The 26,873-nt window shown below is 39.6% G+C and overlaps 1 protein-coding gene across 1 annotated transcript in view; it reads right to left on the reverse strand.

Annotated features, from left to right (window-relative positions):
- LOC126210208 (nuclear RNA export factor 1-like) overlaps positions 1 to 26,873 on the reverse strand; it is a 204,129-nt gene that overhangs the window by 51,122 nt on the left and 126,134 nt on the right. Inside the window, exons 7-10 of the mRNA XM_049939387.1 lie at positions 18,809 to 18,935; positions 12,274 to 12,473; positions 4,560 to 4,666; positions 1,011 to 1,047 (exon numbers count right to left, since the gene is read on the reverse strand). Coding sequence (XP_049795344.1) covers positions 1,011 to 1,047; positions 4,560 to 4,666; positions 12,274 to 12,473; positions 18,809 to 18,935 — 471 coding nt within the window. The remainder of the gene's footprint in view (positions 1 to 1,010; positions 1,048 to 4,559; positions 4,667 to 12,273; positions 12,474 to 18,808; positions 18,936 to 26,873) is intronic.

Raw genomic sequence — 26,873 nt, forward strand, 5'->3', positions numbered from 1 at the left:
ACGTACATCTTTTGTCAACATGGAAGCCTGGAAGTGGGACGTGTTATGTCACACTTCACAACAAATGTTAATTGATGTCACTGATGCAATTCTTTTACAATATTCTTTCCTTTTTTATTCAGTTTTGAACTAGATTATTCCACAGCATACATGTGTGTTTTATATGTCACTGCCAGTGGATTCCATTTGTGTCTCGAGTGACTACAGCACAAGCGACATCTTTTGTCTGTGAGGAACTACATTCATTATACTTTACCAAAAGTGTCTCGATGAGGTCCATAATAAACTTACTGGACACTTCTTCCACGGAGTTTTCCAGAGAAGAAGGAGCACATACTTAAAAATGGTTCAAAAGGAAACGATCTGAGATACAAACTCGGAGTTACAGAACTTACTTTATTGTTTCTTTACGAAGAGAGAAAGGTAACTAGGATACAGGAGGGTGTACAGGCAATACGTTCTGGAGACAGAAGGGGCATGTTGTAATGGATTCTCTGATTTGGTCCCTCTGCTTCTACTACTTAAAGTTTTGAATCATCTGCTTAACCACCAACAATGCAGAAGCAGCAGTTTCATTGGAACACTTATTTTCTTAAATGCTTGTGTGTCCAGCAATGATAAAACAACATGTTACTGTCAAGTTCCCTAAAAATATTTGATTTATAGCAGATCTTACAAAAACCTCTTGCAACAAGTTAGCACTGAGGTACACAAGACATGGCAAGAGAGACTCAAAACACAGAGTAAACTTCTAACAAAGTCAAATGTGATCACAGGACTGATGCCTCCTAAATGGCAGTGCTCCTGGTCATACAGTGTTAAGTAGTGGGAATCCTTATGACCTACAATAAAATGCAAATGGTTTCATATTTACTCTGATCATATCTTTACAACTAAGTAAGATGTTTAGTGCCACATTCCATAAAAACATGGCAGTGTACCAGAAAGCAAGCACAACAAACAATTACTGTAAATTAATATATTATCAAATGCACATGTTAAACACTCACCAATTTTGCAAGACGGGGAAAGGTCGTCTTGATGGCACTAGAAACGAAGAAATAAAAGACATAATTTTCTGCTACCTAGATTGCTAACATTATCATATAGTAATAAATAAATTATAAAAAAGTTGGAAAATCTGATAATACTTTTCTGACAATCTCCACGACTGTGAGACTCCAGGGCAAGCTTTGCCCAATTTCTCCAATACAAATTCCAAAGGCAGACTCCATATTTGCTAGAACACTTGTCGCATTTGCTCTAAGACATCTACTGCTGACCTGCATCTGGTGCATCATCTTTTTATTTAAAAGAAAAAAAAAGGGGGGGGGGACCTGATGTGAAAACAAATACTATTAACAGCTTCTGTTACATAAACTCGCACAATGTTATGTGCCTATCTCAGTTATCTTTCCTCACAATTTATTGAAAAACTAGGCTGTGTGTCATGCTGAGACAAGTGCTTTCACCCACACTGCAGCTTCCTGTGATTGACACTAAAAGGCACTTTTCGACATGCTTCTCCACATGTGAGCACATGTGTCGATTTATAACACAGCTTTCCATTTACATGAAGATCCTTTTTTCACTGTTTTTGGATACCCCTACCACTACCTCACTTGAAAAAATATAGCAGACAGTCACTTTTTTTTAACTCTTCATTTATGCTGAGACACATATCAGATTTACATCTATCTTCCAATTGCATACCACAATTACAGATTCAGCATTATTATGTGCATGTCAATTGCATTTTGAATACTGTAGTTGCCCTTTGCAGAATATCTGGTCTCTTTGCTACCACATATTTCAAGTTACATATTTATGCGTATTGCATGCAGTTACTTTTATTTTTTATTCTGTAGCTCTTTTTTTGTACATTACACACACACACACACACACACACACACACACACACACACACACACACTTTTCCATACAGAGGCAGTACTGTTTTTACAGGAGAGTGGAAAAAGGTAGAAGTTGACATTAGGGGAAGATCAGTTTGTGTTCCGGAAATATGTAGGAACTCGCAATATAAAACCGACCCTATGACTTATCTTAGAAGATGGAGTTAAAGAAGACAAACCTGAGTTTATCAAATTTGTAATTTACAGAAAGATTTTGAGAATGTTGACTGGAATACACTCTTTCAAATCCTGAAGTTAGCACGGATAAAATATGGGCAGTGAAAAGTTACCTACAAGTTCTACAGAAACCAGATGGCAGTTAAAACAGTCAATGGACATGAATGGGAGGGAAGCTGTGGTTGAGAAGAGAGTAAAAAAAGATTGTAGGCCACCCACAATATTATTCTATCTGCACAATGAGCAAGCAGTAAAGGAAACCACGGACAAATCTGGAAAGCGAATTAAAGTTCATGGTGAAGAAACAAAAACTTTGAGGTTTGCTGGTGACATAATTCTGTAAGCAACAGCAGGGACTCAGAAAGTCGCTCAAAAAGAATGGATAGTGACTTGAAAAAGAGATTAGAAGTTGAATATCAACCACCATAAAACAAATGTAGTTGAAAGTAGTTGAATTAAATCAGATGGTATTGAGAGAATTAGACTATAGTATGAGGCAATAAAAGTAGTATGTGACTTTTGCTATTTGGGCAGAAAAGTAACAGGAGATGGTCGAAGTAGAGAGGATATAAACGCGTACTGGCTACAGCGAGAAAAACTGTTCTGAAAAAGAGGAATTTGTTAACGTTTACTGTGCATTGAAGTGTTAGGATGTCTTTTCTTACAGTATTTGTCTTGCCTGTAGTCTTGAACAGAAGTCTTGGACAATAAGGAGTGTGGGCAACAAGAGGATAAAAGCTTTCGAAATGTTGTAATACAGAATAATATTGAAAACCCGATGGGTAGTGTGAGTAACAAACTGGTCTGAAGAGTGAAGAAATTTATGGCACAACATGACAAAGTATTAATTAGTTGAGAGGACAAATTTTGAGGCATCAAGGAATTGTCAATTTAGTGTTGGACGTGTGAGAGGTAAAATTTACACAGGAAAGCCAAGTGATGAATACAGAAAGCAGATTCAGGAGGATGTAAGTTGTGGTAGTTATGCAGAGGTGAAGAGGGTTGCACAGGGTAGAGTAGTCTGGAGAGCTGCACCAAACCAGTCTTTGGAATGAAGGCCAGAACAGTAACAACTGACGATGGTTAAGATATGTGTCAACATTTCCAAAACATTTTAATTCTTGTATTTCAGTTCCATAAAAGATTTAGTTTAAAATCAGGGAAATGGAGAGATCTGTTGGGGGTAAAAATTGTAGAGAGAGGTCAAGTAATGACTACAGTAATCAGGTTAAAACAGAATGTAAGAGGGCATGCAGAAAGCAATGTGTCTTATTTTTTATTCTGTTTTCAATATTGGTTGAGTTATTACAAGTCACACTTATCACTCGGTCAACTTTCACACTTTGCTGACACAAGTTGCAGCCCTTTGCTGCTAGAGGATTCCAAATTGTAACATGTAATGTAACTGTGCCGGTCTTAAGAAACAGTGTGCTGTAATCAAGTTTCTAACCACAGAAACTTCGTACACACATGGAGCAAGCGTGCTCTCCTTCAGTGTGACAATGCCAGATCATACACACGAGTGCTGTGACACATGAAACAATCTGACGTCTCGGGACTATACAGAGGATAATGAACAATGCTGAATCCAAATTGGTCCCATCCAATTTTCATCTGTTTCCAAAACTTAAAGAACACCTTCGAGGACTTCACTTTGATAGTTATGAAGCGGTGCAAGCAGAGGTGAGGTTGTAGCTCCTTCAACGTAGTCAACCATTCTACAGTGACAGTGGTGAAGACCACAGCAACGTACTGCTGCAGTGGGAAATTCGCCTCACAGTTGCATTGTGCATTTGTTTATAACTTAAGTAAATTTACAAGTTATGTCTGGAAATTGTTTTTCACAGTGGAGCCACAGCTTTTACAATGTAGTCATCATAAGCACAATAATGCTAACTGTGTTATACATGACTGGATAGCTGCACGTGTTACCACACAGCTTCTAGGATTCAGGCAGGTATGCTGGCATCAGTTCAAATCCACACAGTGGATTAACAATTAGGGCCAGCATGCCAGTCAACCTGGATGTGATTTATAGACAGATTTCCATGTCCGAATAGGTGAATATCGGACTCGTTCACAAGCTCTTCCTCAGTTACATGATTCAGAGACATTAACAAAATGTTTGCACATTTTTACATGGATAACACTACATGCAGACTGTTTTGGGTACACATATCTCACACTGGAGTGTAATGGGGTGGTGATAGGAAAGGAATCTAGCCACCCCTTAAATTAACAGTGCAAAATCAAATAGTAAGCATGCCGATCCCAAAGATGTGGGATAAAGGAACAGGAAAAAGAAGAATAATGGCTGGCTGATGTATTGTTTTCATGTAATTTAACCCACATTATTATTTTAAAATGGCTGGTAATAAAGTCACTGTAATGTCACATTACCTACTCTGAAATGATACATTATTACATAGTAATGTTATGAAACTCGTGTTGTCAAAATGCAGCACTCACCTAATATAGGGACCCTTGTTATGCATTTGACATATCGGATTACGATCCAAGTATACTTCCGAGATTTGCAAAGTGTGAGGTAGTGAAACTGTTCCAGTGCTCTTTATCTGTAAACAAAAACATGCAATTGGTACATTATTGACAAAAGGTAGTAGTTTGATATAACGTTAAAATGTTAAGTGTTACTTATTTGCTAATACTAGACAGAATGCATGTTACATGAAGTGTAACGTAGCATTAGCAATGTAATACGCATTATACATGAAATGTAATATGATTCTACACGACTTCTGAAATTTCTCAACTTTACAGATGAATAGTGTGATGTTCATGCTCATTTTTGATTATTGTACAAATATATTTAAATGAGTGACAGCACTGCCAGGTGCTGAGAGCAACCTGTTCTATGACTGGACTGCAAAAAGACTATGAGATACTGCTGCCGTCACACTGCTATTTACACCGGATCTCTAACCCTTACACTCACAACTCCACTGGATGCAAATTTCTTCTCAAGTTACAGTTATTATCAGCTTCCACCTAATCCGTACCTTTCAAACATCAGAAGGGAACAAAGACCCTCGTTTGAGAGTGACATTTAAAAAAGTATTTCCTGGGAGGTACAATACTTCCAGTTGAAAGAATGAACTGTTTTTGCATTTATATATGTTATGTCCAAGACAACATAGGAAATCACTAAATGCCACCTATTCACAGTAAGTAGAATAGTTGTGCTTACCACACATGATCAGTTGAATTTTGTTGTGTATGGTTTCTTGGTTTTTTTTTTTTTTTTTTTTTTTTTTTTTTTTTTTTTTTTTTCCAGCACACCTCAGGTGTGTACAGAGGATAGGAGCAGTACAGCCTTATGTTATTTTTATATTCATGCTATCTGCATTACTTTCTTCTAAATTATGAAATGAAATGCAATAAGACTGGAACCAGGAGAAAAACTGTAAGTTTCTGGGACCACACCTCACCATTGGGTAGTTCTTGTGACTGGATAACTTTGTTTTCAATTCATATGGGCATTATGGGGCTGTATAACTGTTTCTCTCTGGTAACCAGATCGTCCTTCAATTTCTGCTTATCAGCTGCAACCAATTGTCTGACTTAATTTTTCCTCCGTATAAAATAACGAATTTTTCTATTCTCTATATTACAAAAGAGAAAATAATTTTATTCAGTATAATTACAAAAGAGAAAATAATTTTCCCCAGTACAATTACAAAAGAGAAAATAATTATCTTCAGTACAATACACGTGTTCATAAGGATGCTCTGGCAGTTGCAAAATAGAGGGATTGAATGTGCATTTCCAAAATAATCACCATATTCCACACCCTCACACCTGAGGAAATTTATGCGGAAAAGGTTTTGAGACCAATGGAAGGGTTACGGTAGCAATACATGTTCCACAACTTAATTTCAGGGATTGATTCTACTAACTGCAACAATGTCGGAGACAGTATGCTGGATTCTGAAAATATTTGCTATACAAAACCAAACTCGCACTTTCTCACATGGCATTCTGAAAGAAATGGATCAAAGTAATCAGGTTGAAGCAACATTTCTCAACTTGTAAGAAGCCCTGGAGTCATAGCACACCAATGCTTATTAATGCAAGTACTACAATTTGGGGTATCAAGAGAAATTTGTGTCTCGACTGAGGGTTACTTATAGGGAGGAGGCAGATAGTTCCATCAGTTGGGCAGTCATTGACAGTTGTAGATGTAACTTTGGAAGAAAAAAACAAAACTGCTGCATGATCTCTCAAATTAAAAACAGTAAATCCCAGATTCTTTAAAGAATCTAACTCCCATATACAAAAAAGCTTCAGACATCTGATTACTTCAGAAATGAGTTAATGTGTTAATATGTGACTTTTAGGAATCTAAGCAAGAAATAGTTTGGGAAAGATTTGAAATTATGCTTTGTTTGTTGGAGGGCACTATGTGCTCTCATTATGAAACAGATGCCATGCCGAAGTTTTACTGGACAAACAACAACATCATCTACATCTACATCGATACACTGTAAATCACACTTACGTGCCTGGCAGAGGGTTCGTCAAACTAACTTCACAATAATTCTCCATTATCTTCTTCTTCTTCTTCTTCTTCTTCTTCTCCTCATGGCATTACAACCCTGTGTGTGTTTTAGCCTTCTCAACCAGTTTCCTCCATTCTACCCTCTCCTGCGCAATTCTCCGCAATCCTTGGATTTTATATCTTCTTCCACTTCCTGAACTGCCCCATAGATCTTGCACAACACTCCGTGTTCAAATATCCTGAGCTGTTGCTCATCAACACTCGTTACCATCCATGTTTTGCATCTGTAGGTAACAACTGGCCTGATCGTGACCTTATATGGTTGCAGCTTCAGCTGCCTATTTAATAACCTAGAGGTCAACAATTTCTTAAACATGTGGAAGCATCTATTACCACTTAGGATGTGCAGTTTTATTTCAGCTGACATGGAATTTGTGTTGTTAATACTGGAGCCCAAATAGTTAAAGTTCTGCATATGTCAAAAATTGAAACCATCTGCTGATAGTCTATCCAAGTTATTATTTTCCTTCTAGGAGAAATTCATGTGCTTAGCCTTTGTTTCCTTTACAGAAAGGTCTCTTTCAGCTCACATATTGTCCTCTATAGTAATATCCTCCTCCCACTAATAATTGCTACATCATCAGCATATGCGCTTATCCGAGTCAACTTTGTGCCTATGTAGCCAGATACCTGAAGCTTCAAATGGCTGCTTCAAGAGTCAGATTGAAAAGCATTGTAGAGAGTGTGTCCCCTTGTCTGACTCCTCTACTTATGCTAAACCAATTGCTCAGTTCTCCATCCACTCGCACTGCAGCCTTGGAACCAGCCTACGTTGCTTGGATAAGTGAGACATACTTCGATGGTGTACCAAGCAGCAGCAAATCATTTAGCATTTGTGCTCTACCGAGACTAGCAAAGGCCTGCTTGAAGTCTACGTAGAGGTTATGAAGCTCAATATTATAATCATATGCCTTTTCATGTATTTGCCTTAACACAAACATCTGGTCTGTTGTTGATCTATTAGGCCAAAATCGACACTGATACTCCCCCAGAATCTATTCTGCATACGGTACGAACCTGTTGCAGGTAATACTAGAGAAGATCTTATAGGTTACATTCAGCAGGGTAATTCCTCAGTAATTTGAACAGCAGGCCTTGCCTCCTTTCTTGTGTATTGGTTGGATTACCCTAAAGTCCATTCTTCTGGGATTATTTTCTAATTCCATATCAATATCTGATTACTTTAGAAATGAATTAATGTGTTAATATGTGACTTTTAAGAATCTAAGCAAGAAAAAGTTTAGGAAAGATTTGAAATTTGCTTCATTTGTTGGAATTCGCTAAGTGCTTTCATTATGAAACAGATGCTGAAGTTTTAGTGCACAAACAGCAACAGCATCTACATCTATATCTACATCTACATCGATACTCTGCAAATCATATGTAAGTGCCTGGCAATAATTCTCCACTATACCACTGTAGAAAAGTGTGCAGAAAAAAACAAACATCTATATCTTTGAAACTTCCTGGCAGATTAAAACTGTGTGCCGTACCGAGACTCAAACTCGAGACCTTTGCCTTTTGCGGGCAAGTGTTCTACCTATTGGTAGAGCACTTGCCCGCGAAAGGCAAAGGTCCCAAGTTTGAGTCTCGGTCCGGCACACAGTTTTAATCTGCCAGGAAGTTTCATATCAGTGCACACTCCGCTGCAGACTGAAAATCCCATTCTGGAAACATCCCCCAGGCTGTGGCTAAGCCATGTCTCTGCATATCCTTTCTTTGAAGAGTGCTGGTTCTGCAAGGTTCACAGGAGAGCTTCTGTAAACTTTGGAAGGTAGGAGACGAGATACTGGCAGAAGTAAAGCTGTGAGAACGGGGCATGAGTCGTGCTAGGGTAGCTCAGTTGGTAGAGCACTTGCCCGCGAAAGGCAAAGGTCCCGGGTTTGAGTCTCGGTCCGGCGCACAGTTTTAATCTGGCAGGAAGTTTCATATTAGTGCACACTCTGATGCAGAGTGAAAATCTCATTCTGGAAGCATCTATATCTTTCCTTGTGAGCTCCAATTTCCTTTATTTTATTATGATGAGCATTTCTCCCTATGTAGGTTGGCATCAACATAGTATTTTAGAATTCGGAGGAAAAAGTTGGTGATTTAAATTTTGTGAAAAGATCCTGCCGTAACGAGAAATGCCTTTGTTTTAATGATGCCCACCCCAAATTTCGTATCATGACCATGATACTCCCCCCCCCCCCCCCCACCTCCCCCCCCACTCCTCCCCCCCACCCACCCACCCCATTTCTCGATGTACTCCGTTAATCGTATCTGATAAGGATCCTGCACCATACAGCAGTACTCCAAAAGAGGATGCACAAGCGTAGTGTAGGCAGACTCTCAAGTAAATCTGTTACATCTTCCAAGAGTTTTGGCAATAAATCACAGTCTTTGGGGCGCCTTCCCCAAAACATTTTCTGTGTGTTCTTTCCAATTTAAGTTGTTTATAATTGTTATTCCTAGATATTTAGTTGAATTTACGGCCTTTAGATTTCACTCATTTATTGTGTAACTGAAGTTTAACGGATTCCTTTTAGCACTCAAGTAGATGACCTCACACATTTCATTATTTAGGGTCAATTGCTGATCTTTGCACCATACAGGTATCTTTTCTAAATCATTTTGCAGTTTGTTTTGATCTTCTGACGACTTTACTAGATGATACATGACAGCATCATCTGCAAACAACCTAAGAAGGCTGCTCACATTGTCTCCTAAATCATTTATGTAGATAAGGAACAGCAGAGATACTATCACACTACCCTGGGGAACATCAGAAATCACTTCTGTTTTACCTGATGATTTTCCATCAGTTACTATGAACTGTGAATTCTCTGACAAGAAATCACAAATCCAATCACATAACTGAGACAATATTTCATAAGCACACAATCTGATTACAAACCACTTGTGAGCTACAGTGTCAAAAGCCTTCCAGAAATCTAGAAAAACTGAATCAATTTTAAATCCCTTTTCAATAGCACTCAACATTTCATGCGAGTAAAGAGCTTCTTGCGTTTCACAAGATTGATGCTTTCTAAATCCATGTTGACTGTGTATCAATAGACCGTTATCTTCGAGGTAATTCATAATGTTCGAACACAGTACACATTCAAAAATCGTGCTGCATATTGACATTAACGATATTGGCCTGTAATTTTGTGGATTATTCCTACTGCCTTTCTTGAGTATCTAAGTGACCTGTGGGACTTTCCAGTCTTTGGGTACGGGTCTTTCATTGAGCGAGCAAAAATTCAGGAAGTGATAACTTCTTTCCTTTTATGATTTTGTGGATGGTGGTGGGGTGGGGTGTTCCCTGAGGATTTGAGATTACGTGTAAACTTCATCCTCAGATACTGAATGAATGAAGTCAGTGTGTTTGTGAGCCATCAGTCACATTGCCTCAAGAGAAACACACAGTTGCTAACTGTGATTCTTGTTTTGTTGTGTTAAACTTTAACATAAGATTATATCTCTTAAAGGGTATATTATGGCAGTTTTTTTATATTTTTTAAATTCCATCAGTAACTACGCAAAATATTGAAAATTGAATTCTTGTTGCCCTTCACTGCAACTGGTACCTGTTTCAGGAAGAGCGATTTAGTAATAGAGGGGATAGTAAAATGGGATGCTGAGTGTATACAAAGAAGGGCAGCAGGAATGGTCACTAGTTTGTTACATGCACAGGTGAGCACCACTGTGATGCTGAAAATCATGACCTGATATATTACTTTAAGATAAATGCAAACAACTTTGGAAAAACTTATTTACAGTTTCAAGAAGCAGTATTAAGTGTGGACTAGGAAAACGCTACAGCCTGCGACCTATTACTCTTGTAGGATCCGTGAAGAGTAGATCAGACTAATTACCGAGTGCACAGTGGCATTTCAGCACTCTTTGTTTCCACTTTTCGTATGTGGGTGAAACTAGAAGAAAACCTAACATGTGGTCAACTGGGAAGTACCCTCTGCCATGCACATCACAGTGGTTTGTAATGTAGGGATATAGATTTAGACCCAAATGCATATTAACACAATCCTTCCGGAGAAAAATGAGAGGCTGTGGAGTTGCACATGCTATATGAACTAGCCATCTCCACCCTGCTACTGCACATTGCACAGAAGAAAAAGCAAGTCTAAAGTTCATGGTCTTTCTTGAGATCAGAGTGACTTTGAATGTGGACTAGTCATAGGATGTCACCTAAGTAACAAATCCATCAAGGACATTTACACCCTTCTAAAGCTACCTAAGTTGACTGTCAGCAATGCAATTGTGAAATAAAAATGCGAACAAATGACCAGGTAGACCTCAGGTACTGACGGCCAGGGACGTTGAGTACGTTCGAGAGTGACTAAGAAAATCTCATAAAATTGGCAGAATGAATTACTTGTCTTGTGGAAAGACCTACCAGCAGTCCATCTAGCACAATAACTGTGCTTAGGGAGATACAAGGAGTGGGGAACGATGGTTGAGCAGTTCCTCATAGGCCACACACTTCTGTAATAAATACTAACCGACATTTGAGGTGCTGTAAAGAGTGCCACCACTGGACAGTGGATCAGTTAATGACAGGAGAGATGCAGTGATGAATCCTGCTGTACCCTGTGGCAATCCAATGGAACAGTTTCAGTTCGGTGCTCGCCTGGAGAAAGTCCGAAAGCTGGCAAGTTTTCTTCCTTTCACGTGTGCCTATCGGCAACTCGGTGCTTCTGCTTTTTGGTGAGTGGTTTCCTTTAATCCTAACGTATTTACATTCTTCTAGAACTTCCCACAACCTGCATTACAATAGTTAACTATGAAAAACTATTTCTATAACTGTAGTGTAATACTGGCATAATCAATTTTTGGTGACTAACGCCGACTGCCTGTGAAGTGCACACAAGAGTGAAGAGATCCGGAGCAGATCCGAGTAAGTGGATGCACAAAATGAGCCTGGCGAGTTTGCTAAATTTTCAAATACATTCTGCATAAGGAAATAAAATTCCAATCGGGTTATACACTTTAGCTTCACATCTCATTGAAGCCTCAAAATTACAGATGGCGGATTGTTCTGTAGCACTAATTATCTGCATATTTTCAGAATGAATCTGTTGCTCTGCAGTGGAGTGTTCTGTGCTCTGAAACTGATTAAATGTGCGTGACAGACAGGGACTAGAGCCTAGAACTTTGTCTTTCGTAGACAATCCTCCGACTGACTGAGTTATCTGGGCACAAGGCGCAACCCAACCTCACACACCAGTACCTCTATTGTACTTCACAGAAACACTCCTGTGCACTTCGGTGCAGTAGCGTAGTCGGGAGAAAGGATTTCTGAGTACAGTGAGTTTTTAGGTTCCAGCTCCAGTGTGGCACACAATTTTAATGACAGACATATCATTTGCATGTCGCACATAACAAATTGGTGGGATAAGGCCCATTCGAGTCTCGCGTATTGGTTGCGGCACTGTAGTTTTCACTCTTGTTAAGTCTGTTCTCTTACTTCTATTGTAGAATGTCTTAATCTTTATTTCTGACTTTACTTATCTCAGTTTGGATGAAACTTGCTTAAGCTGTTCAGTAAATGGAGGAAATACAAAGATTGCCACTTTGAAACTTTAACTGATTTAAACTTGCCTTATTGTCCGACAAATCCAGAGTTCGCAGAGACTTCCACTTGGTATGGGCCAGCAAGTCCCACAGGGCAGTCAGCGAAGTGATCCCGTTCCCTGCGAGCCCGAGGGCTACGAGCCCGGGTGCCGCAACCTCTGCGACCCTCAGCATCTGGTCCAGGATGTGCCAGTTCTCAGTCGGGTCGTACAGCATTTCCTGGACCTCTTACCGATGGCAGAAACGAGAATCGTGAGTGCGAGGATTGACGTATTTCAAATCTCGTGAATGTATCTTTGTGCAAATCTAGATTACCACTATTACTTCTGAGGCAGTAGCTACAAAATACAGTTTCAATATATTAGGAACTAGATACAGGTGCACTAATTCTTTACATTTAACAAACAATTTCATTTAGTTTTAAGACCATCTTCAGGTTTTTTTGTACCAGAATGAAAGGCCATCATAAACTGTTATATAACACATTAACCACCCTGGCAGAATGACCCTTATGCTTCAAGATCCATGGATTTGGATACTACTGACTACTGATGTCTTTATTATTTTGTATGCAGCCATGTAAAAAAAAAAAAGAGACCTATCTTCTAGTTTATACCGCTCACCGCATTACTGAAATTAGCAATAGAAGAACGTGTTCAAATACCACAAATAGTTTTCTGCAAGAGTTTTGTTTACAGTACAATGGAATGACTTACATTCTTCAACAGAAATTTTAAAAAGATGACAGTCAGTTAATTATAACTTTGTTCCACTAAAGTGCTGTACATTAGTACAAATGCATTCACTTATTTGCAATGGCAGCTTATATTAAACTATGGTACACGTCTTGTTTCTCAAACACAATGCACGAGAACAGTTTACACGAAGCACCAAGTGTGGTGCACAGAACCGAATCCACACATAGTTGTCAGTGAATGGCAAATGACAATCCAGTCTCATATCAAACTGAAACAAGGTGCCTGGCATAAAAGTAACCTTCATTCTTGAAGCAGCTGAATCATAAATGACAAACAAGTGAATCTGCAGCTCATTCACTGGGCTTCTTATGCAACCCCGGAGACTCTGGATCCACGTACCAGATACTATATGTGTGAGGAGAGCATATTGCATATAATATCACTATCTGTGCTACTGTGCCGAGCCAAAAGCCTTTGATGGTGTCATATGTCAAATTGTGTCATCTGATTTGCTGTCAGATACTGCATTTTATTTTGGTACAGATAATTTGGTCTTAAAATTGATAAAAATCAGTTTTTAAAATGAAGAATAACTACAGTTGTGTAATTGTATGATAAATAGATAGAAAATTTACTCACCAAACGGTAGTAGGAGAACACACGATAAAGGTATTGAAATTTGTAAGCTTTTGGAGACCCAAGGCTACTTCTAATAGAACGGTGGGAGGGGAAGGAACATGGATGAAGGGAAAGACTGGTGAGGTTTAGAAAATGGGAACAGTTTGGAAAAGTCACCCTCAACTTTGTGTCAGGGTGACTTATACAGACAGGACACAAAATAAAAGATATACAAAACCAAAACGGAGTGAAGAAAGGAATAGTTACTGAGAACAAATGCTGAAACCAGAAAAATTAATGTACATTAAGACCAGATGGGTGGTGAGAACCAAGGAAAAGTTGTAACGCCAGTCCCCGCCTGCATATTCTGAGAAACGGAGTCTGGAGGTATTTATATAACAGCCAGTATGTGACGTGTAGTTTCACATTTGCAAGATGGTAGGAGGGTGCACATTGCAAGTCTTACAGTGGGGACAGTCACAGAGGTAGGAGCCATAGGGTAGGGAGATGGGTGCAGGAGGAGGATAGGGTCCGACAATGATATTGTGGAAATTGCGAGGGCAATGAAAAGCTATTCTAGGTGTGGTGGGAAAAATGTCAGACAGAATGGATCTCATTTCAGGGCACAATCTTAGGAAGACATAGCCTTGTTGAAGTAACTGATTATTAATATATTCGAGATCAGAGTAATACTGAGGACAAGAGGTGTACCGGTACTCCTAAGTTGTTGTTGTTTTTTTTAAGAATCAGCAGTACCGGGGCTGGATACGATCGGCCTGGAAATTTTCTTTTGAGCGAGGCTGGTCGGGTAATTATGTCCAGTGAAGGTTGAGGTGAGAATGGTGATGCAATGATGTAAAGAGTCTGAATATGAACAAATATGATGGTCTTGAAAGCCGGAGCTGTACGGAAGGGAACATTTGACACGGTAAGGATGGGAACTGTCAGAATGTAAGTGCTGTTGTTTGTTAGTAGGTTTAATGGGAACAGAAGTGTGTAGCTGACCCTCTGTGAAGAAGAGATCAACATCGAAGAAAGTGGCACAGTATTCAGAATAGGACCGTGTGAAATTTAATTGAGAGAATGTATTTAGAGATTCCAATAACAACAGGTCAGCCTCACCATGAGTTCATATGGTAAAGATGTCATCAATGTGTGTAAACCAAACCAATAGCTGAAGCCTTATGAATCCCAGAAAAGCCCCCTCCAAGCGAACCATGAAAAGGCTGGTATGGAAAGGAGCCATTCTGGTTCCCATGACCATGCCCCTGGTATGCTTGTACGTCTGTCCCTTAAACGTAAAGTAGTTGCTGATAAGTACAAAATGGATTAAGGTGAGCAAGAAGGCCACTGTAGCTTTGGAATCAGGTGTGTATTGACTGAGGAAATGTTCAGCAGTAGACAGAACATGTACATGGGGGATGTTGGTATACAGGAAGGGGGCATCAATGGTGGCAAGAAAGGTATGGGGGGGGGGGGGGGGGAAGGGAATTTTAGATTATGGTTGGTGGCTTTAATATATGAGGGAAGTCTTTATACTATACGTTGTGGTGTTGATCTGCCAATTCAGATATACATTTGGCAGGTGCTTTGAAGCCAGCAACTAGGGGACAACCAGTGTAACTGGGTTTGTGGGTCTTAAAAAGCAGGTAAAAGGAGGGGGGAGGGGGTGGGGGGTTGGTTTGGGGGGGGGGGGGTAAGAAGTTCTATGGACTGAGGTGTTAGTGCTTGTGATCATGAATTATCATTTCTCTGGGAAGCAGTGGTGAAGGCTGCGGGATGTTGAGTACGTAGGCTAAGCTCGGTTTGCAGAAGACGAGTGGTAGCTGATGGTGTGACTGTCGTGGAGCTGGAGAGAGAGAGAGAGAGAGAGAGAGAGAGAGAGAGAGAGAAATCGCTTTTGAAAGAGTTTAGGAGAAGGTGGGAGATAGCTTTTTGTTATGAAATCTGGCCTGTTTTTGCAGTTTGAAGCTGGTTTAAATAAGGCACTTCTTTATAATGTACCTGGATAATCTGTGACGTACGTGCCTCATCTGTCAATTTCCACTCCATCAGACTTCTCTCATTCTGCAAAATCCTGCAGTGTTATCTGCCCCTCATGTTTCCTAGGATGGTATAATCTGCCAATCCAACTTCAAAATGCAACAAAAGGTCAGACATCACCAACCCCTGGTCAAGGGTTCTGGTTGGCTTTTGTGAACTCGAGCCATTTCCTAAACTTTACCAGTGTTTTTCCTTCACTACTCTTCCTTCCCCTTCGAGCCACCTGCCACAGAAGGCAGCCACTGGCTCCAAAAGTTTGCAAATATCGATACTTTTATAAGTGTGTTCTCCTGCCACTGGCTTGGTGAGTAGGTTTTTTATCTAGCCAATTACATTATATTTTCAAAAACTGATTGTTCCCATTGATACAACAATGAAATTTCTTCAATATCAAAAAGCTGTCGAATATCGCTTTTACAGTATCCAGCAATTCCAACATATTTCCTATCTGTTCACAATTTATGTGCACACAGTTCATAATGTGTATTCTGTGAGAGATGTTACAACAGTTCTTGGCCAAAATAAAATAAACAAATTTTCGAAAATGCAAGATGTAAGAGAATGTACATCCCCACCTTCACACTTTTAAAATCAAATTTCTCATGAAAGCAAACCAAGATCCCAGCAACAGCGTGAACTAACTTGGTTGTGTGACCAATTACATACACATTCTGTAGTTATAGAAATTGAAGGATATGAAAGGGAAGCGGTGGTTGAGAATGAAGTGAGACAGGGTTGGAACCTATCCCCCATGTTATTCAATCTGTACATTGAAGAAGCAATACAGGAAACAAAAGAGAAATTTGGAAGGAAAATTGAAAGTTATGTAGAAAAAATAAAACTTTCTTTTTCTAACAGCATTGTAATTCTGCCAGAGATGAAAATGGACTTGGAAGTCAGTTGTATGCAATTGACAGTGTCTTTAAAAGAAGTTAAAAGTTAAAATATAACAAGGCTAAGGGGATGTATAAAATAAAGTCAGGTGATGAGAAGGGAATTAAATTAGGAAACAAGACAAAAATTTGGGCTACAAAAAAAGTGTCAACAGAAGTAAAGAATAAGAAAATGTAGAATGACATTAGCAAGTGAATCTTTCCCAATAAAGAGAAATATGTTGTCCTGTGTGAGCACTGTACCTTTTGATTTTGCTTGCTTTTGTTTTTACGATTGTAGGAGCAATTATTTTATTTGTTGTTACAGTTATTTGGTATCAATGACGTCAGAGAAAATTCATCAATAGTTACGAATGGGAAAGTTCGACCGGCATATTCCCGTACGAGAACAGTAGAGAGAAATAAGTTTGCGCATTATGTGCCTACTTTGAGACTGAAAAACTTAAATGGTGGCCCACTGCTCACAGTTAACAAGGGAATCGATAGAACTGCTGCAGCACTGACGATTGGCAAGGAAATATTTTCGAAAGGAAAGGAAGCTGGAAAATTATCGAAGCTTGAAACTCCAGGGTAAAAGCATTGAATGGATAAGCTGATTACAAATAAAGATTTCATCTGCTGACAATGTGATGTGTAATCAGGATTATCATTGTTATTGCAGACATAAAGATCTGACTCTCAGGAAGTTATTGGTCACACTTAAGGGATTGGGCCTTTTTGTGGCAGTTGTACATTGTTATTCACAGCTTTGCACAACCTGGGATTTCACTGTGGATATTTCTTTGGCCATAAGCTGTTGACAAACAGAGGGAGGATGTCGGTGCATCGCGATGCTGGCTGTTAATGCAGATCTGTGATTTGAATGTCTATTAAGTTGTATGGCTTGATGAAATGTGAGTCAATTCTGGTTACATTTTCAAGTAATGCTGGACAGACAATACAATTAAAGGAACAATGGCAATTTCTTCTGACAAGGCTGGCAGACTTTCTCTTCTTCATGCACGCACATCTCAAGGTTTCCTTCCTTACAGTCTGTTGCTTTCAAAATCACAGAAGACAGGAGATTTTCTTTAAATGCAAACATTTTAGCTTAGGCTTTACCGTGACTGTTATTGATATCAAGTGAAAGAACATGTTTACTGTTACCAGTCACTGTTTGTTTATATCCACGACACGTATCGAAGGTTTAAACCTCCATCATCAGGTGAACTTACATGTGTTGGTATGATGTGTGTGTGTTGTGTTATGATTTTGGGGTAACTGGTGGCATTGTCTACTAGAGAAAGGAAAATACTATTTTAGAATATGATTTTTGAGGGCTTTTAGACTAAAAACTAAATGCATGTATAACAGTGAAAGTAAAATAGAAACTCATGCGCAAAAAGAACATATAGAAAAAGAGAATCATTATCTTGAAGTACAAACAATATATATCATAACAACATAATTATTTTGGAATAAATTTTAAATTTATCAACAGTCAATTTAACCTCACCCATTAAAAAAAAAAAAAAAAAGGTAAAGAGTGCCACAATACTGGCATGCTGTCTGTAACATACCTTCAAACTTCTTGTGAAGTAATCTTATCCATTGTTTAAATTGTCTGAAAGCTTTTCCACAATAACTGAGCTAACAATTTGCAGGTCCAATAACCCTTACATGCTGTAACCAACAGCACAGAAAGCTGGTGCCAGTTCACAAGGACATCAGAAACACCAAGGATGTAAAAAAATATAGAACAAAAATAACACTAAACCGAGCTGTTCCAGCTGGAAAGCAGTGCAGGCTGAGTGGGGAGGGGTAAGAAAGCAACTGACACGTGGCCAATGAGTGGGCTGGGCACAGTGTACGCAATGCTACTGTTCGAGCCGAGTGGCTCGCAAATGCATAGAATGCGTGCAATAGGGCTACCTGGACCGTAGCCTATACTACTCACTCCTCCGTGCAGGCAAGCTGACACGTGCTCATCAGCCCCGTGGAGAGCACTGGAATAGCCTACTCTAAACTGAACACTGAAGTCTGTAGACTCTAACTTCAACAAATTTTGGGTAACGTTTGGCAGGTAAATTATAGAGCTTTGATGCTCATTGAATTCAGATCAGTTACGGTTACAGAACTAATGATGTGGATGACCAGAGAGACATTTCTTAAATCTGCAAGCTCAATATCACAGTCAGTATAACAATCACAAGCGAGTAGTGAGAACAATGCTGGAATTTAATACAAATTCATGAGAGTGAGAGAGAGAGAGAGAGAGAGAGAGAGAGAGAGAATATGAATACAACCAAAAACGTTTTATCTTTTACTCACCAGGAATATCATTTATACAAGAGAGATCCAAGAACTTTTTCTGACTGTCCAGCCTTCTGGAAATAATTTCTTTCAGGGCTTCTGATAGGTTGAAATTTTTACTAAACAGTTTGATCGTCATTTCAATCTGTAGGGTTAAAAGAGCACAATTTTATCAATGAAGCAGAAGTAACACAGAATGTTATAATGACTATACTACTTGTGAATCCAAAGAACACAAATTACACTGTTATGCTTGATAATAAACAAAATTTAGCTTTACAGCTGGTTTTTAACCTTTCGGAACAAAATCCCTCCGTACGAACTTAGTGAACTTCCCCTACCTATGTCCTTCTGTCCTGCCAAGGATGAGAACTTACAGTTCACCGATGTAGCAACAGTTATGTGAGTGTCTGTTGACAGTAATGGAATTTTCCCTCCTGCAGCTAAGTACTAGTTAGCAATTCTGTCTCTGTAATGTTGTATTTATTACACAACAACTTCCCATTAGACTTAATGTTTGGCAGAGGTTTCACAAAACCAGTTTCAGACTGTTTCTCGCTCATTCCACTCTCTAACAGCACGTGGTGAAGAACTAAATCTTTCCGAGCACACTCCGATTCTCATATTTTATGATGATGATTTCTACCTATGTAGGTGGGGGTTGATAAAATATTTTCATATTCAGAGAACAAAATTCTCTTGAAATTCTGTGAACATCTCACTGCAATGAAAAAGCCTTATTTTAATGACTGCAACAGTGACACATTCTCCCCATCTCACGATAATACGAAATGAGCTGCTCTTCTCTGAACTTTTTCGACGTCCTCCTTCGAAAGGATCCCGTATCGCACAACAGTACTAAAGAAGAAGACTGACAAATGTAGTGTAGGCAGTCCCTTTAGTAGAGATGTCAAATCTTCTAAGGGTTCAGGCAATAAAATACAGTTTTCAGTTAGCTATCTCTGTGACATTTTCTATGTCAATCTTCCAATTTAAGTTTGTAACTGTAATCCTGAAATGGAACCTAGTATAGCTTCAGTATTCCATTTCTTGTGTGTAATCCCCAACTGTCTGATATTTTACATCACCAGCTTTATTTGATAAGATTTGTTTTGGTTGTGTTTTCTTGGTGTTCACTGGGGTAGACTTGCAAGTCAGTTCCACCCAGCCATCACCTTGTGCACGGATGGGTGCTGAAAGTGAGTGTTAATTGTCCTTTGAGCTACTTGAATGACCTAAACAACTCAACTTTAAACTTGCTATAGTCACACCTTCTTTTACAGTAACAAAATCTCATATAACAGACAGTTTACATATTGACATATCGTTTTATACGTATGTAACTCGTGCAAAAATCAAGACAAGAAGTAAACTATATGTTGCATAAGCCGATCTGAAAGTAATTTGTCATTGCATCCACTGCAGCCATGACCTTTCCTCTTTTTCTCCTCGTTTTCTAAACACCTTCAAAGACTGCCGCCAAGCAGCAAGTGGCCCTGTACAGCAGGTCAGATGCTCAGTTGCCGCTTCGCATTATAGAAGTGATGGGTTCGAGCTGTTCTACCGTCTGAACATATTGTAATAATATCTCCCACAGTTGGATGTCCCAACATCCACTCATTACTAAACATAACAAACCACTTTCGTCATCACATAAACTCTCATATATATGGCATATGCCATAAATACTCCCTTTGTCAGAAAAGTTCCAGAATAAGTTTCTTTATTTCTGAGTTTGAATACTCAAAAGGAACAAAGATAGTTTTTATGTTACCTGTATGTGTGCATCCTTGAAATGACCTTGGCCATGTTTCTGCACAAACTCACTAGGATACAGGGCTCTGATTAGCAACATACTGTTTGGGTTCTTGGTGTACTCGTATTAGTTACAGTGACACAATGGATGCTGATTGTGACCAAAGAGTGAATATTAAGCTCTGCATTAAGCTCAGGGGAAACCCCTAGTGAAACGTGGACAATGATTAAGCGAGCTATGCAGGTGAGGCACTTTCAAAAAGTTATGCTTTAGAGTGGCGCGAAAGGTTTTGTCCAGGCAGAGATTCAGAGTGAGATAATACCACATTGGTCACCCATCTACAGCGCATACTGATGTAAATGTGGAGCGTGTAAGACAGTTATTGCAAGGAAACCGTTACTTTTAAATTTGTTACGTAACTGTGTGTGTTCTATATCAGAACAACTTAATTTGAATCGTGATGCGTGTCGTAAGATTTTACACGAAGATTTCGGGAAATGGAATCTTAATTCAAAACTCATCCCTCACACACTAACAGATGAACAAAAAGAGGAAAGGCAAAGAATTTCTGCTGAACTACCAGGTAAAGCCAGATGTGATCCCACATTTCTGTCAAAGACTATTGTTGGGGATGAAAAGTTGGTGCTACCAGTATGGCCCTTACATGAAGCATCAAAGTGCTGAATGGCAGAGTCCTGGATCACCAGCCTCGAAAAAGTCAAATGACAACCTTCGAGAACAAAGGCAATGTTGATCACATTCTGTGATAGTAAAGGATTAGTTCACCACGAGTATGTTTCTCCAGGTCAAACACCGAACTAAAGCTATTCGATGTTGCTGCCCTGATTCGTGACATGCTCGCGACTGGTTCTTACTGCATTATCTGCTTACTGCTTTATCTGTTACCATATATCTGGCCAGACATTCTGTTGTTGCCATCCCACATCTGCCATATTCGCCCAACCTCTAGCATTGCAATTTTTTCTTGTTTCCTTGAGTGAAGAGGCTCCTAACAGGAAAGCTTCATCAAGATATCGTAAGCATGTAATGGTCTATGGCAAATGAGCTTACAAGCATCACAGTTGAAAATTTCTCTGCTTGCTTCCAAGTCCCTCAGAAATGTTGGCAACTGGGCATATTAGGTCCTACTGTGTTTCACAAGAATGATAATGTGTGAAATGCTGGTGGCAGCACTTTTGGGGAGAAAAGAGGGAGTTGTCAGGTACCAATCTGTGCCACGTCAGTGCCAAGTGGCCAAGAGAACTGCGTGTGCCGCACAAACGATGAGTCAGGATACTTGGTCAAAATGTTTATAACATGATTTAGTGTCAACAGGTGTCACTTATACTGTTACACAGGGACTTGAACCCCATTTCTGTATGGTGGCTTCATGAGTTTTAACACTTCAACCGATGTTACCACCACTTATATATTAAAACTGATTTTGTACTGTGCATAAACTGTTGTTTTAGCCTGGCAACTCATGTTTGCTGTTGTGGTTTGCTAGTTGTGGCCACCTGTAAATGTTTCACCTGTGCAGTATTATACACTGTGGAAAATAGCTGATGGAGATTGGCAGACTTGACGCGAGTCTTTGTGCAAATGTCTAGACTGCTAGCTTCCTACCTTTGGTGCATCTGTCTGTGCCTGAAGACCTGCCATTTGACGTACACTACTTTTTAAAGACCAATTCCAGTCTTCTCAAAGCCTTACAGTCTCCAGCCACACCTATCCTCATCACTCACTTTCATTTTTTAATGTCTTATATGTGCCTTCTGTTAGATCATCATCACAATCTTAGTTCTCTTTCTCAGAATTTGTCAGAAAATTTTCCTATTCCAGCCACCATTCTCTCAATTGTCCACATATCCTGCTACCTCCACTTTGCTGCCATTACAGTGATACTTGAGCTCGTTTCCTTACCCATTTGTTTGTTGCACTGCCTCACCTCTCGTGGTAATTCTCATCGAGCACATATCTACTACTCACAGAGCACCTCTCAGTTTTCGAATCATTTCTGTAGTGTTTCACTTCTGTCTGATGAAACTGGTAATACACACTGAATGTAAATATCTGATGTTCTTTTTGATAACCCTTTCCTTCACTAAAGCTTTCCCTTCCATTCCTGATCTCCTGTTCATTTCTTTCGATGTCAATCCAGTCACATTCAGCTGCCCCAAATACAAAAACTCATGAACTGGTTCCACAATGACATTATTCACCCACACAATTTTCTTTACAACATGCTGATTACACATCACTGTAGTCCTATCTTAGCTGATCTTCAGTTCTGTTTTTAAGTGTGTCCTGTTAAGCTGTTCCATCAGTTTCCGAAGTTTCATCTGTGAGAAGCAAATGTTACGAGGTTGTCAGCAAAGTGAAGTAGGGTTCAGATATGCATTCCTCCTCCTCTTTTTTCAGTTGATAGATCTGCAGACTTCCTCAAGGGATGCTGAGAAAAGATCTGGTAATGTGGAATCTACTCCTCTGGCTCCTGTTTCAAATCTGAATCTCTCATAGTCCTGCTGAGGTTAAAGGAAGCAGTAGGATAGATGCACATATTCTTCAGCTTACTGAAGTAGGCCTCGTTTCTCAAAGGCTGTTGGCACAGATTTTGTTGAAACTGACAGGTGGACATTATGGATGACCTCTTCAGTTTTGTTAGTACCTTACAGGTTTTGAAAGTTATTGTCCAGACACCAATATCGTACAGCACTACGGTCTGACAACTGTCCAATTCAATCATATGCTGGTAGATGTTTCTCCTTCTTGCAAGTGCATAGCACAATCTTCTCAGAAACAACTAATATTTAAACTTCCTGCCATGTTGAAACTGTGTGCTGGACTGGGACTCAAACTTGGGACCTCTGCCTTTCATGGGCAAGCACTCTACCGACTGAATTCTTAGGCACGTCTCACAACCTGTCCTCACAGCTTTACTTCTGCCAGCAGTACCTCGTCTCCTACCTTCCAAATTTTACAAAAGTTCTCATGTGAAACCAGTGGGAGTAGCACTCCTGGAAGAAAGGAAAATGAGGAGACATGGCTTAGCCACAGAGAGGCAGATGTTTCCAGAATGGAATTTTCATTCCGTAGTCGGCAGAGCACTTGCACGTGAAAGGCGAAGGTCCCAAGTTCGAGTCTCAGTCCGGCACACAGTTTTAATCTGCAAGCAAGTTTCATATCGGCGCACACTTAACTGCAGAGTGAAAATTTCATTCTGGAAACATCCCTCAGGTTGTCGTTAAGCCATATGTCCGCAATATCCTTTCTTCCAAGAGAGCTAGTCTCGCAAGTTTCACAGGAGAACTTCTGTAAAAGTTTGGAAGGTAGGAGATAAGGTACTGGTGTAAATAAAGTTGTGAGGATGGGTCGTGAGTTGTGCTTGGGAAGTTCAGTCAGTAGAACACTTGCCCTCAAAAGGCAAAGGTCTCAAGTTTGAGTCTCGGTCTAGCGCACAGTTTTTATCTGCCAGGAAGTTTCATATCCCACTTAACTGCAGAGTGAAAATTTAATTCTGGAAACTGATATTTAAATCTGATTTCTGAATCAGAAATCCACTGTGCAATATTGGTTTATGTACAGAATACATGATTCCTATCTACTTTTTGCAAAATACTAATCACTTGTATATATAAATATATGCTGCACTTTGTGCCAGATTGACATCTGTGGCACGTCACATTCAGGGTACTGCAATTTTAATGGCTGGCAGTGTACAACTTCCAGTGCTCATGCAAGACTCTGTGATTCATTGGTATAAGTTAACTGAAGGTTTACAAATGAGTGTGGAGGACCCCTTTACCGACGTGATTCTCAATGTTACTTACACTTTGTACATCTTTTTAGGAACAGGGTGCTCTCTTCTTTCGGCGTAGGCCATTTCCTGCAAGTTTGAAATCATTAGCAATATTGTACTCTGACTATCTTGAAGTGCATGTTGAAATGGTGAAGAACTGTACTCTACATCATAACAGTGTGATCGTACGCTTCCTTTCCATATGAAAGAAGTGCGACATTCCACTACTCTGTCACTGCTACGAAGGCATTCATCCTGAAAACGTACTGTACCAGATTTTTAACCTGATTACGAGTATTTGCAATATGTCAGGTTCCCAATGTCTGCTGTGTACTTAAGGAAATCTGACACAGAGGAGGTGACTCGAATCTACTTATTTCTGTCTGAACCATTAATATTTTCTGTCCAATGGTGTGCAAAGTCAATGATTATTCGTAAGTACCTCAGGTTTCAGAAGGCAATTGTGTGAAAACTACAAGACTTACAGAAAAATGACACTTGTCAGTGGATACCAGCATCTCTCCAAGGGTTAATTTGTGATTCCATTTTTCTTTGCAGAGAAAACTGTGACTTGTGTCACAAACAAAGGTATGCTGCAGCAATAGCTAATGCCACAGTTACAGAAAGGTAGTGGAGACCTCATTTTGCAAAAAGATGCTGCTGGACCAACTTTCTTTCAGGCGTTCCGTGATTACCTCAATGACATATTACCCCAGTGACAGATTGGACTAACTTCTCTTTGTGACACTTCTCTTCTTCAGTGACCTCCATAGTTACCAATGTGATTTCTTCTTATGGAGTTACATCAGTGATCATGTGTTACTGCCTTCACTGCTACTTGAAATGGTTACAACAAAATATAATGCAGTCACTGAATTTCAGTAAATTATGATGTTTGAGCTGAGTGACTGTAACATAAACCATCACAAAGCATTTCGTTAGACTTCACAAGATCAATCAAAGTGGTCTACCAATAGACAGAGACACCATGGTAGTGTCAGTTCTACTGTGATAGTTAATTCTCACACTGTTTAATGACAGTCTCTCATGTACTATTTGCTCTAGACCCCCCACGACAAATGTCTCTGTGACTGAAGTCACCTAAATATATGGGGCTACCCTACTGTGCAGGTTAAGTCTGTAAGCCTCTGAAGCACTACAAAGCAATTAAACAGAGAGTGCCATGGCGACTGCAGTGTAACACGTGTTAAGTTCGACTCGCGAAATTCAGTTGAATTCGAAGGTGTTCTCGCAGATGGTGTTGTCTAGTACCAGTGGAAATTGTGTAAACAACAGTGTTCTGTGCAGCAGTGCTATTTTTTTTTTCTGTGCTCTGCCAATATCTTCGAGAAAATGGTAAACAGAAGAGTCAACAGCAGGCGTCCAGCAGCGGGGAAGCAGCAGGTGTGGCGGGCTCGCTCTTGGCGGAAAATGTGGCCGCGGCTCCCGGTATAGCGGAGCTGGTCCGCTCTGAGGTAAACGCTGCGCTTCGCAATAAAAACAATCTCGATCTGATAGCAGGCACTATATCAGATACTGTAACGGCAGCAGTATTGGCCAAAATGCGTGAAACTGTTGAGGCCAATACTGCCGAAATTACAGCACTAAAAAAGTCTGTGTCTGAATACGAGAAAAACGCACGAGAGTTGGAAGTGAAACTATCTGCCGCAACAGACGAGCTAGAACAGTACCAAAGGTGAAATAGTCTACGACTGTTTGGAGTAGCAGAAAATAAGGAAGAAGACACAGACAACCTGCTTATACAGGTTGCGCTTGAAAAATTAGGCGTTGAAGTGACTAAGGCAGACATTGACAGGAGCCATCGAGTGGGACGAAAACTACCAGGTGTTACCAAACCTTGTCCAACAATAATTAAATTTGTCTCATACCGAAAAAGGGCAGAGATCTTTACCCAGAAGAAGAAGTTAGCAAGGACAGGGCTTACAATAAGGGAAGATCTGACACATGAACGGCTAAAGATTTTAAACAGTGCCATATCCCATTTCGGTCTTCAGAATGTGTGGACTCAGGATGGCAGAGTAATCATTAAGACAGCAGCTGGAAAGAAGACAGTCACAAACATGACAGAACTGAATAGTATTAAGTGAAGCTACTCGAGCCAAAAGTGCAAACTTAACACCATTTGCAAATTGTAACAGCCCTATACTCAGATATAGTCTTGTAATTGTGTTAACTTTTTAATTATACCCATATTTGTACCTTCAACTAATTTTTTTTGTAACTGTATTAACTTTTTACTATTTTTTGTATCTGTAGCTGTAACCATTACTTAATTTTAGTTAATGCTAATACTTTTTTCATTTTCTCAATTTATTCTCTTCCATTCTGTAATAGTTCGATTGCAATTATTAGTCTCTCCTTTAGTTCATTAATCACCCATCTCTTCGGTTTAAACTGTTCATAAAACAAAAATCACTATCAGTATCACTTTAGCAAGTTTCAATCCAAGTGTGGCTTCCTACAATAACACTACCAGTATCACTTTAGTAAATTTCAATTTAATTCTA

This window comes from Schistocerca nitens, chromosome 10, assembly GCF_023898315.1.
Source record: "Schistocerca nitens isolate TAMUIC-IGC-003100 chromosome 10, iqSchNite1.1, whole genome shotgun sequence".
Taxonomy (NCBI): Eukaryota; Metazoa; Arthropoda; class Insecta; order Orthoptera; family Acrididae; genus Schistocerca; species Schistocerca nitens.